Below are 12,571 nucleotides of genomic sequence, written 5' to 3'. Positions count from 1 at the left end.
TAAAATAATACTAACGTTATATGAGGTGTTACATAACTACTAGGTAAACTATTTTATACTCATGCCTTGCGTTAGTACATTCGTTCCCTCCAGTAACCAGCATACGCATGCTTGCACCCACGACAAAAATCATCTCGTTTCCATAAAAGCCTCTCAAGTCACCGTACCATGCCACAATTCCCAGACAATCATGACAGCGCCTACCTCCTTTGCCATAACTTCATCATTCCCTAGAAGCCACAGAGTACCCACACCATTGACCTTGAAAAGACCCGTCATGGCAGCACCCACCTCGCTAAAAATCGGGGTCGCCACGAACAGTGCCGGCCGAGATTTTTTCCGCCGAACCGCCTCACCCGCTCGCTCTCGCTCTCGCTCGCGCACGCGCGACACGCCGGCCCCACGACGGGACCGCGCACTGCCGCCGGCACCACGCCGTGCCGCCCACCCCCACGTCCCCACCTCACCCACGCCGCTGCAGCGCCCTCGCCGGCTTTGCCGCCTCGGCGCTCGCGCATTCAGTGCTACCACTATTCGCGTTGACGACGAGCTGCCACAGCCCACGCCATCGCCCGTCCCTACGCGACGCCGCTGCTGCTCTCCTCGCCTATAAAAGGAGCGAGGCCGTGACGAGCCCCGTCACCAGCCCAAGCACACCGAGCCGCTTCGCTCCGCTAGCTGAACCACTCCTCCCGAGCCCAGCTTACTCACGAAATGAAGCTCCAACAATTGATCCTCTTCCTCGAGCTGTTCCGCGCCAAGGTGAGATGGCAGGCAGCTTCCCCGACCATTAACTCCACAACACTAATAAAATCCCGAAACACCCACCAGGCCGTGAGCACTTAATCCGAAACATTCTACCAATCAATACTGTAAATTCAATATCTCCTTCATATAAACTCCTTTTCACGTAACTCTTTTTCCTTAACTCTCCTCAAATCATATACTATCTATTCCTCCTATTTTCATCTCTATTTGAGCTTATTTTATTGCTTGCTTGTGTTTGTTTGCCGGTTGTGCCATTTTCGCCCGTAGATCACGGAGTGACCGAAGAGGAGCCTGCCAAGGAGCCAAAAGACCAGTACCGTGAGCAAGAAGCCGCCGCCACCGCCGCGTACGAAAGCGAAGGCAAGTTTCATCGACCCCTACGTGAGCGGTTGCATCCATGTGAGGATGTTTAGCTGTAGTCTGGGTCTAGGATCAATTACATATACCAGTACTTGAGTGATTGAGTGTGCTCATGCATGCATCTGAGTAGTCATGCATATCCAGAGCTGAGAATAGGATACGAAGGGATCGGGCTGAGACCAGGGCAGCTGGGTATGCTGGAGCCGGCGCTACCGTGGTGGTAGACTGGCAGGTGAGTGCTACCGTGGTGGTAGGCTCGAGTTGACATGTTGAGGGATTTTTGATGCCCTGATGAACCATAAAGACCGAGTTGTTTTCACATCTCACCTAGCTTACTTTAGTACGACCACAGATTCCGGTATGGGCCGGACTTAGCCTAATCCCACTGGTTAGCCCGACGGTCGCAGGGATGGTTTACGGGTATAGACCACTGGGGTCAGGGCCTGAGGGTTTGTGCGGCCGGGCTGGGGCGTGACCACGGCTGGGTGTCGGCTATGTCGGTTGTCTGTTCGGGCAGCCGAGCGTGTGGGTACAGTGTACGACCTCTGCAGAGTGTATAATCCATTCGAATGGTCCGTATCCACGGTATGGACAGGCTACGGTGTGGTCCTGACAACTAGTGAGCTACCTACTGGGGGATGTGTCGGGAAGAGTTGCATGCCATTAGTTGCATTGCTAATGCATTGTGCTTAATGTGCGTCGTGCATGTCATTCCCCTCCCGTAGGGCGAGGTGGAGCTTGCTGAGTACTTTTGTACTCACCCCTGTTGATTTTTCTCCAGAGAATTCTGACTTTATGACAGAAGACTATGAGTAGATCGTGTCAGCACCCAAGCTTTTCAAGTGGAGCCGTGATGGATGAAGAGCTAGTCCTGCATGTTGTTATGCTAGTTGTTATCCTATGGTTGTTCTGTGTAACTTTGTGTTGTCACTTTACTCCTCATGTATATGTTAAATAAAGCTCTGTATGACTCTGGACTCCACTTGATGTAACATGTATTATGCCGGAGACCTTATTCGGTAATTAATATATGGTTTAGCCTTGATCTTCGGGTCGGGGCGCTTCAGCCATGAACCCGTAAGTCCCAATTTTCTGCAACTGCAGAAATGATCTTTTTCAGTTGAAAAAGTTTGGGATGAGATAATGGTGTTCACGGCGGCCTTAATTGTATAAGCTTTCAGGATTTCCTGCAATAGCTTGGGGAGCTCATTTTTTAGGGTCAAATTGCTAGTACAATTTTTGTATTGCCTTCCTGCTTCTATGTTTGAAGGTTACACTTGATCAGGAAAATGAAGTTCACAAGCACATTTCACATCGCGCAGGTCCATCGGCAAACGTCTGCCCTGAATGTGAACCGATGGTTGTTGGATAAGAACCCACAGCTTGGTAACCTTCAGGCTTCAGAGAGCCTTATAGTATATAGGTGCACTGCGTTGACTTCCTAGGTCGCGCGCGCGGGTCCATCGTCAACAGTCAACACACGACTCACAACCCGAAGAACCATCTCCATTTGGAAAGCTCTGAAGAGTCGCTGACGTTTTCATAGCAGAAAGTGCGTTCCATTTCCTGGATAGGGACAAGATGGTTCACTACTGAATATTCAGGGAACAGAACACAGACCCGGCCGGCCGGCCAGCCGGCGGCGGTGCAGCATGAAAAGTACCAGGGTCCAATCCCATTTTGATGGCTAAGTTCCAAATTGGATAAAACAAGAAGTAAGGTATGATTATCAAAAAAGTTTCTCCAAACTCAAACTCAAACTCATAAGCGTATTCTAACCTTTAAACATGTCAGAAAGACTACTGATAAAAATCATCAGTGTCGCCATGCAACCATGCTGCGTATTCCAGCATTAGCCGGCCGCCGGCCGCGGATATGGCCATGACCCATGAGGCCAAGACGCACGCTGCCCCCTTTGCAGGCTCAACGTACGCTTCCTGTTCGGCACTACAAGTATCACCCTTGCCTCTGAGCTGAACACTACTATACCAACATATATACACAGGCTGACAGGCACACAGCCCCGACGCTGCTGCAGCGCCATAGCGGCCGCAGCCGCGAACATCGCGTTGCCCGGCTGCCAGAGCAAATGCGGCGAGCTGGACATCCCCTACCCCTTCGGGATCAGCGCCGGCTGCTACCGGCCGGGCTTCAAGGTGACCTGCAACCGCAAGCCCGGAGTCGGCGTGGCACAAAAACTGACGCTGGGGGACGCCGCCGGACCGGCAGTGCTGGAGATATCCGTGCCCAACAGCACGGTGCGCATCCGCTCCGTCACCTGGTTCTTCGCAGCCGGCAACACGAGCATGAGACGGCTCGCCGTCGTCCCCAGCGCCGGCGCCGGCGAGCCGCACCAGTATGTGCTGAGCCCGAAGCGGAACTCCCTCGTCCACGTCGGCTGCGGCTTCCGCGCGTCCTCGTGGACCGCGCATGGAGCGCGCGCCTTCAGCAACTGCTCGTCCTCCTGCCACAAGGACGACCGGCGGGTCCCGGCGCAGCGGTGCAGCGGCACCGGCTGCTGCGAGGCGCGTCTCCCGAGCGGCGGCCTCAACGGCTCGTTCCGAACGCGGCTCGAGTGGGGAACCGCGGAGCGAAGGGTGGCTTCGCCATGGATCGCGACGGATTCCGCGAGCTTGTTCGCGGCGGAGAGAGTGTGGTGGCGCGATGGGACGAACTCGTACACGGTGAAGATGTCTCTGCTCGCCTTCGGCAAAGCGGGCGCCGTGGTGGTTCCGGCCGTGCTGGATTGGGCGTTCGACAAGTCGTCGACGTGCGCGGAAGCGGCGCCGAGGCCCGACATCGGCTGCCCCAGCAAGCACAGCGAATGCGTTGACTCCGATGGCGGCGCTCGGGGCTACGTCTGTAAGTGCGGCAATGGTTACCAGGGTAACCCATACGTGAGAGGTGGGTGTCAGGGGCACCGCAAACCGCTAATTTGCGGTTAACCGTGCGGAATGGATCCGTGCTGTCGATTCCCGACATGGCATATTTCCATATCTGGAATGGAGCCCCGCCGCGCGATTCCAAATTTGACATGCAGCAAACCAACGTCCACCTCCGAACAGGCCATGTATTTGTCTTTAAGTGGGCCGTTTTCATTCTCTTTCTTGCTTCCAGATTGAATTTTCCGTGGGCTATTTTCTGTGAGCCGTTTTCATTCTCTTTCTTGCTTCCAGATTTTCTTTTGAGAAGCTAAATATTTCGGGAACATGGGGATGAGGGTGTATTTTTGGGTGGGGGGTAAAAGTAAGTTTCGTTTCAATTTTATTAACACATATAAAAAGATCATTAAAAAAACTACGAAAAAAATACATGAATAAGATATATGATCCTTTCCAAATATTGTTTAGCATACCAAATATTTATACAGCTGACATTTAAAAAAATGAACTAAAAAATTTGCAGCTGACAAAAAAACTTTTTCCTTGACTGCCATGTAGATGAACGATTACTTTCTGCTTGTGCTGCTCAGCAAGAAATAAGAACAAATAAAATAAAATAAGTAAAAAAAATTGTGAATATAATAGAATTACAAAAACGTTTCTTACCTTTTACCCCTGGCTTTGTAATTCTGAACTTCAATTCCCTATTTTATTTTTATAAAAAAGGCTACATCAAAATTTTGGCTATGACAAAAATTCTATTTAAAAAAAGGTGGTCTCCACAAAATTTCTGAGTGATAAAAAGTGGTCTTACATGTTGTCTTGCAATGTCCTTTATTTCTGGCATGATCAATTCGTTCTCCTCATGAGTGCATAGATAATATGTTATAGATTCACGCAATGGCTTCGCATGCTCCTATTGATGAACGGGAGGTTAAAAAACTGAGCTAGAGAATGGTGCTGCTTTTTGATTAAAAAATAAGCATGGAGACATTTAACAATAACAACAACAAAAAAGTAACCTCTTTGAAGTGGAAATGTGTCTTGCCATCGTACGCTAGAAGAAGTTGTAGAACAAAAACCCCACTGTCATTGTTGACACGATATATAAAAAGTTACTAATATGTTATGTGGAGAGAAAAAATTCATAGCAACTCAAAAAAGGTTTTGCAGAAAAAATAGACTTGCGGTGGAGAATTACTCAACTGGTTGGTCTGGTTGGAGACACTTCCAAAAATAGTGGGCATGTCAAATATGTCAACCCTTGTAGATCTTGAATGAACTGCTTTGAAGACTTTTCTGAATTTGCAAATAACATTGAAGGCATCTGATTGTATTATTGCTATGTCCTTGAAAGGGCATATGACTTCGAATCTACCATCTCTGAAATTTGCTACAACAATATACCGGTAGCTGTATTTCCTTAGGGGCACAAACACCTGCAGTAACAAAAAAAAGTGAAAAGTTGTAGTTTTATTTTTCAGGTGTATAAAAAAATTGAAAACAAAATAATTAAAAACTTTATTTATTTTCACCAAATCTGCGTTGTCTAGTCTAAATCCAATTTTCTTCTCTGAAAGACTAACAACTATGTCAGCAGGTATCGATTCAATATCTTGAAGCATAACCTGTGAAAAAAATACATTGATTCATAATAAAATTTGCAGAAATTAAAAAGAGAAAAAGAAAAAGAGTTGTTACTGCAGTGTGTCAGCTTACTGCTAAGTCATTATGGATGATGAGCTTGCCGCACTCATCATCCTGTAAGAGTCCGCGAATATGTTTTGTGTACTGTGCTTCGATGATAGCAACACCCATGATGTTCATGACATGATGAGATACATAACCATATACTTGCATTGAAAGACCAAATGTCCGATGATCAACCCAATTGACAGAAACCATTTTGACAATCTTTGGGCTTTATATGGGTAATGAATAGAGAAAGAGAACAAAAAAAATGTATATTAGATGTATGTTAATCATAAAATGAATAGAAAACAGGGATAGCAGGGCACTTGGTGGGAGAGGGGGGGGGGGGATATTATGCATGTCTGCAGCTATATATATATACCTTCTTGCAGGGAAGGGAGGCGGTATGTTGCTCACAATATGTTGGTGTACAACTCTTTGAACAGGCATTGAAACAAAGACATGGCAGTACACAAGAGGATTCATAGGTATCATGCTTTCGGGTGGAGTCTGTTGTGAGTTTCTAAATGTTGCAATTGAGTCATCAACTTGTCTTATAGTTTCCTCATTCCAGATCTTGTCATCAAGATCAGAACACATACCATCAGTGTCTATATTTAAATTAGCAACAGGTGCTGAGAAGCTTGTGTCCGTAGTGCTGTGTTTCAGGTTGTTCAATTGGATATCTTCATTTGTGGGATGCTTGTGAACAAAATCTGTAGAGATGAGAATATCTGATTCTGATAGGTGGTGGTCATCTGATTTTTTGTTATCCATAGAATCAACCAAGACTTGGGTGTGCTGAGGTGTCACAAATTGAAGTTTCTTCTTGCGAGCTGCAAGCAAGTTGCTGATCTTTTCTAGATGCAAATCATTTAATGATGGAAATCTAGTTTTTTTCACACTTGTTTCATCTTCCTTGATACTACCACTACGAGACATTCTGAGCAATGATGCTGGTAATGGTCTTTTCTTCAATGGTGTGTTGTTTATTGAAGATGACCGACATGAAACATTGTCACCTTGAAGCTGCACTTTCTGTTCTACAGGAGGTAAATGTCCATCAACTGAACCATACTCCATGCCTAATTTTACTAATGAAAAGGTAAAATTGCTGAGGTTGGCTGACTCTTGTTGTGGTGCAAGATCCAACTGCTGAGTGCCAAAAATTAGTTTCTGCAGATCTGCCATAAAAGTGGTCTGACTAGAGCAAATATCAACATCATCCTCTAAATGTATTGGCTCCAATTCATCAATGAAATTCTCAAAAATTTCTGCAGCTTCAGTTTGAGCATCAATGATTTCAGGGACTTGAAACTCTAGTGGGGGGAGCATGTATTTTGAAGGCAAATGCTCATTGTGACATGCCATTTCATAATTGACTGCAGCATCAAGAGGTTCAGCGGGTGTAACTAACTTGGTTTTTCCATTGTCATGTGGATCATTACTCTGCAAAGCTATTGTAGATGTTGAATTTGACTAATCAAATGCCACTGCAAGTGCACTAATTGCTCTAGTTTCAATTGCTGATAAAGAAACAGGAACCTGGGTGGAACACTTGTCATTTGAAATGTTTGTCAATTTGCACATGGAGCTGTTGTTTGTGTCGCGGATAATTCTTGCAGCTTGGCTTATCTGTGAGAGCAACAATGGTTTCATTGAGTTGATGTAATGTTTTCATGATTCATTGTACATTAGGTGTAACTGTTTCCTTGCCTGTGAAAAATAACAAAAGCATAAATAAATAGCTAAAAAAATAGCATTATTGTACATTAGAGCACAATGAACAGAAAAGAAGGTGGTGTGTAAGGAACCGGGGAGGGGGGTTGTGAAGTACTGACCTTAGTGTAATAGTCCTCTGGAAGAATTGTTGACAACTTGTGTTCCATGTCACTGTTTGTATCGATGAAAATGCCATCTGAGATGGGATAGTGAGTGCAAAAACATGACCTCCTGATATCTCTCAGCTGCCAAAAATCTTTTGAGGAAAACATATGCTGAAATTTCTTTGAAAAAATAGTTGATATAAAGATGAAACATGCGCTGAAGACATCTGTGTAAGAAAATCATACAGGGATTCTTCCAAAATTTGTGCCATCATCATTCATTTTGTCAAGCTCAACATATGCCATAATGATTTCTGTTGACCAAATACTTAGACGAGGCATATAATTTGGAAGGCTTATCTCTGAGGTATCAAGAAGCTCAAGATATATTATCTGTGGAAGGAGACAAAAAAATCAGGGGGATTGTGAAGGAAACAATGAAAAACAAAAGAAATGGAAACACATATATAAGTTTTTGCAACATACTAGTATTGCGATTGTGCAGCCCCCTAATGAAGCAGTAGTGCACTGTTTATGAGCTTGATGGAATTTGGAAATAGATGACACAAGCTTGTTTGTGATGATAGTTGACCAATCATATGAAATAATCTTTTCTGGCTCATATATAGCTTCATAAAACTCAGGGCTTGCACAATCACTACTGGTTGGGCACAGAAGAGATGTTAGTGCAAAAAGAGCAATGATTTTCAGAAACTTATGACCAGCAAGATCAGGGGTGATTAATGCTTTCAGCTCATTGATAGTTGGATGGTTTCCCTGGCAATTTGTTTCCTGCTGAACAAGATTTTTTGCATCTTCACTGCAAATTTTGGGGAGAGGTTGGCCACCAATTGGGGTCCCAAGAACATGATGTATGTGTTGGCTTGATAGTGTAAAACTATGACCATTAGGAAAGAAAAATGTCCTTGTGGGGATATCAAAATGATTGACAAGCCAAAAGATGATTTGTTTCGGCAAACTATTGCATGCCAAGTCCAGTAGATGATGGAACCCAATGCTTTTGATAAGTTCCTTCTGTTTTGAATCCAGTGCAGCAGTAACTTCAAGAAACTTTGGTAATGATAACTTGGTTGTGAAAGATTGCTGTTAATAAATATAACAGAGGAAAAAGATTGAATAATATAAACCAATCATTTGATATGCAAAAAAAAGTGAATATAAAAAATATCATATGAGTGGGTTTTTGTACCAATTCATCTTCGACAATCCTCTTATCAACATTGGTATAGCAGTCAACTCATGCTGTTGCTGACTTCATTTTTTGGTTACCTTTATAACAATGAAAAGATATAAGGTAAAAAAACATGGAACATACATGGAAGATTCGAAAAAACAATTTATTAAAGTTGCAGCATACATAGAAGATCATAGGGAAAAAAAGGTGAGAATATTTGGTACTATTTGAATCACTAATGTTGTAGCATGAATGTATAAAAATTGTTTTGACAAGTGCAGTAAAAGAAATGTCAGATCACTCAATGATATTCCGTATGTCAAAAAAAAGACCAACATATAACTCAGTGATTGAAAATTAAGATAACTGTAACTACCTGCATGATATTGATGATGCAAAAAATGAATGTGCAAAAAAAAGTACCATACAGTTAAAAACTATAAAATTCCCTTGGAGTTACTAATAGAAAGGAAACTGTTAGATACAACAACATTTAGATGATAAACTAATTACGGCGACAAAACAAAAAAAAGGAGTGCTGTGAACCTCAATTTGGTTGAATTCACCAGATCCCCCACCCCGACCCCCCCCACCCAACCCCCCACCCACCACCCCGGCCACCCCCAAGCAAACTAGATTCGTTTAGGGTTTGTCATATTCGAAGCCTTGCATCAGTTCGTTCGACGATGGGTGTGAAAAAATTGTACTAAAAAGAATGAAAAGAAGGTGAAGAAAAGGGATTAGCCAGTAGCAAGAGTTTAGAGCACTTGCACGGCATATGGGGCGAGTCATGGAGTGCGGAGAGCTAGCCTGCTAGAAATTAGGCACACGGAGAGGGGGGGAGGTGCAGCAGGAGAGTTGACTTACCCATGAACGACGCGAATGATAGTAACCGCTGCCGGAGTTGCCGAAGATTCGACGCTATAGGGAGCAGCGCGGCCACCGCGCCCCATCGCCAGGAATGGTGAGGGAGACAGACCAGGAGGCGGTGCGAAATGGTGTTAGTCGGGGAAAGAGAAATGTGATCTGACCCAGGACGACCAACTTTATGTTAGAATTTTTTTGAGGGAAAAAAATTTATGACATAAAAAATATAAACATGTTTTTTGTCTAAAAAAATAGCCCTAATTAGTTGGGACGATTATGGCTTGTTGAAAATAATTTGGGACTAATCAAAGGCTCATCTTTTCTGGGAAGCAGCTTGAGGATGAGCACACACTTGGTTGTCCGCTACTATTATACAGAGGTAACCTGTATATAAAATCTTCAGATAATGCAGTTGCTTCTCAATTTTAATGCTACAACACGTTGGCGGACTTTGTGAGGTTTGCATTTTCCTGGGAGGTGGTGTGGGGGGGGGGGGGGGGGGGGGGCAAGCCCCCCTATTTGCTTTACGGTTAAAGAGACCAAAAAGTTATAACTGAAAATGAATCTAATGTACGTCCAAGTTTAACCTTTGCCTCCCATTGATTCCAGACAAGTAAGTTCACTTATGTGAAAAGACCCGCACTGGCAAGACCATCACCATGGAGGTTGAGTCTTCTGACACAATCGATAAAAAAGATGATTGCACACAAGTATGACTTGATTGAATCTAATAACTTGGGTCGGGTATGGCAAAAAAAAAGTTAACGAGATTAGCTGTAATCAGTTGGGACAATTATGACAGGTGAAAAAATACTATAAGAACAATATAAGAACAAAAAAAATATTAGGAAAAAAATTACTATAAGAATAATATAAGAAAAAATGTTGACGAAAACATGTACTGTTCATTAAAATTGATTGGGAAAATTTTAAATAAAAATATTGTAGAGTTGAAAACTATGTTCAATAAAATTGATTGGGAAAATTTTAAATAAAAATATTGTAGAGTTGAAAACTATTCGTTGGGCAAAAAAAAAAGATTAGCGTGAAAAAAGTTTAAAGAAACAAAAAAATTAGTAAAAAATTATTGCACTAAAATATTTAATGGAAAAGAAAAATAATTTGCACTAGAAAATATGTAAAAATTTTGCACTAGAAAATTTTAGCAAGGAAAAACTTTTGAAGTAAACATTTTGCAAGAAGCATGAATTGTCAACAAAAAAGTATGCACCCTAACTCGTTGGGCCAAGTATGGCAGTATGACGTGATTAACCCTAATCAGTTGGGCCGAGTATGACATGTTAACGAGGTGGGGCCTAATCAGTTGGGGAGATTATGGCTAGTGTAAAAATGATTGGCCCTAATCAGTTGGGTCGTAGTATGGTAGGATGACGTGACTGACACTAACCAGTTAGGATGACAATGACAGTATGACGTGATTGACCCTAACCAGTTAGGACGAGAATAGAAGTACTACGTGACTGACACTAACCAGTTAGGACGAGAATGACAGTACTATGTGACTGACCCTAGCCAGTATAGCATGTCATCATTAGTATATAGTTAAAACCCATTATACAAAAAGTATATGGTCATGGAGTAGATTCCTAAAAAATCTAGCGCACCCTAACTCGTTGGGCCGAGTATGACAATATGATGTGACTGACCCTAACTAGTTAGGACGAGAATGGCAGTATTACGTGACTGACCCTAACCAATTAGGACGAGAATGGCAGTACTACGTGATTGACCCTAATCAATATAGCATGTCACTGTTAGTATATAGTAAAAACCCATTATACAAAAAGTATATGGTCATTGAGTCGAATCCTAAAAAATCCAGAGCACCCTAACTCGTTGGTCAGAGTATGACAGTATGACGTGACTGACCGTAATCAGTTAGGACGAGAATGGCAGTACTACGTGACTGACCCTAATCAGTATGGTAGGTCATCCTTAGTATATAGTAAAAACCCATTATACAAAAGTATATGGTCATGGAGTCGAACCCTAAAAAATTCCAGAGCACCCTAAATCGTTGGGCCGAGTACGACAGTATGACGTGACTGATACTAATCAGTTAGGACGAGTATGACAAGAAGTTAAACGAGATTGACTCTACCAGTTGGGACGATTGTGTCTTGTTCAAAAAGATTGGCCCTAATCAATTAGGACGAGAATGACAGTATGACGTGATTGACTGTAATCAGTATGGCAGGTCAGCCTTAGTATATAGTAAAAAACCATTATACAAAAGTATATGGTCTTGGTGAAGAACGAAGGAAGACAAAACAAAAAAATATTGACAAAAATATTGTACTGTTGGATAAAATTAATTGGGCAAAAAATTTAATGATAAGAAAAAATAATTTAATGTAAACTTTTTTATAACAAAAAAAGGTGATGACAAAACCTTTGGGTATAAAATATAATTAAGAGAAAATATTAAGACAAAACTTTTCAAGGAAACATTTTGATAACATGAAAAGAATCTGTAAAAGATATTTTTCTAAAAAAATAAGTAGAAAAAATATTAGTTGAAAAAAAAACAAGATGAGAAACAAATAAAAAGGGTGGGCAAAAAAGATATATAAAAAATTTGCTCTAGAAAATTATAACGAGGAAATTTTTTAAATTAAACTTTTTTCAAGATGCATATTGTCAACAAAAAAAGAGCAGTACAAAAAAGTTGAGGAAAAAAATTTATACTAGAAACTTTTAATCAGGAAAAATTTTTGAAAGTAAACATTTTTTGAACAAGTATATATTCTCAACAAAAAACATTTCGTACGAGAAAAAAGAGATGATGACAAATCTTTTGAGGTAAAAAATATAATTAATGTAAATTTTTTGATTTTGCAGGAAAAATTAGGGAATGAAAATTTTTCAAAGAATATTTTTTTAAAACTAATTAGATAAATAGAAAATTTGGATAGAAAAATTTTCAAGAGGTAAGATGAAAAAATATTGTATAAGGAAAC

The 12,571-nt window shown here is 41.9% G+C and overlaps 3 protein-coding genes across 4 annotated transcripts; 1 reads left to right on the top strand and 2 right to left on the bottom strand.

Moving 5' to 3' along the window:
- Positions 1-3,003: 3,003 nt before the first annotated feature.
- On the top strand, positions 3,004-4,250 carry LOC120713514 (wall-associated receptor kinase 2-like). Its single transcript, XM_039999458.1, has 3 exons — positions 3,004-3,056; positions 3,134-4,032; positions 4,246-4,250. The coding sequence occupies exons 1-3, from the start codon at positions 3,004-3,006 to the stop codon at positions 4,248-4,250; spliced, it is 957 nt and encodes a 318-aa protein (XP_039855392.1).
- A 119-nt stretch (positions 4,251-4,369) lies between these two features.
- On the bottom strand, positions 4,370-6,507 carry LOC120712749. Of its 2 annotated transcripts, XM_039998616.1 has the most exons (8): positions 6,085-6,507; positions 5,546-5,931; positions 5,328-5,449; positions 5,217-5,249; positions 5,033-5,105; positions 4,825-4,926; positions 4,677-4,714; positions 4,370-4,592 (listed from the first exon to the last, which is right to left on the bottom strand). In XM_039998616.1, the coding sequence occupies exons 2-8, from the start codon at positions 5,633-5,635 to the stop codon at positions 4,577-4,579; spliced, it is 474 nt and encodes a 157-aa protein (XP_039854550.1). In that variant the 5' UTR covers positions 5,636-5,931; positions 6,085-6,507; the 3' UTR covers positions 4,370-4,576. The 2 variants fall into 2 exon arrangements, with proteins under 2 accessions (XP_039854550.1, XP_039854549.1); XM_039998615.1 differs by lacking the exon at positions 4,677-4,714.
- Positions 6,508-6,720: 213 nt separating this feature from the next.
- LOC120639244 lies at positions 6,721-8,056 on the bottom strand. Its single transcript, XM_039915225.1, has 4 exons — positions 8,015-8,056; positions 7,775-7,921; positions 7,544-7,669; positions 6,721-7,337 (listed from the first exon to the last, which is right to left on the bottom strand). The coding sequence occupies exons 2-4, from the start codon at positions 7,868-7,870 to the stop codon at positions 7,182-7,184; spliced, it is 378 nt and encodes a 125-aa protein (XP_039771159.1). The 5' UTR covers positions 7,871-7,921; positions 8,015-8,056; the 3' UTR covers positions 6,721-7,181.
- Positions 8,057-12,571: the final 4,515 nt, after the last annotated feature.

This window comes from Panicum virgatum, chromosome 6K, assembly GCF_016808335.1.
Source record: "Panicum virgatum strain AP13 chromosome 6K, P.virgatum_v5, whole genome shotgun sequence".
Taxonomy (NCBI): Eukaryota; Viridiplantae; Streptophyta; class Magnoliopsida; order Poales; family Poaceae; genus Panicum; species Panicum virgatum.
Note: the sequence above shows the minus strand (reverse complement) of the source record. Positions and strands in the feature narration are given on the sequence as shown.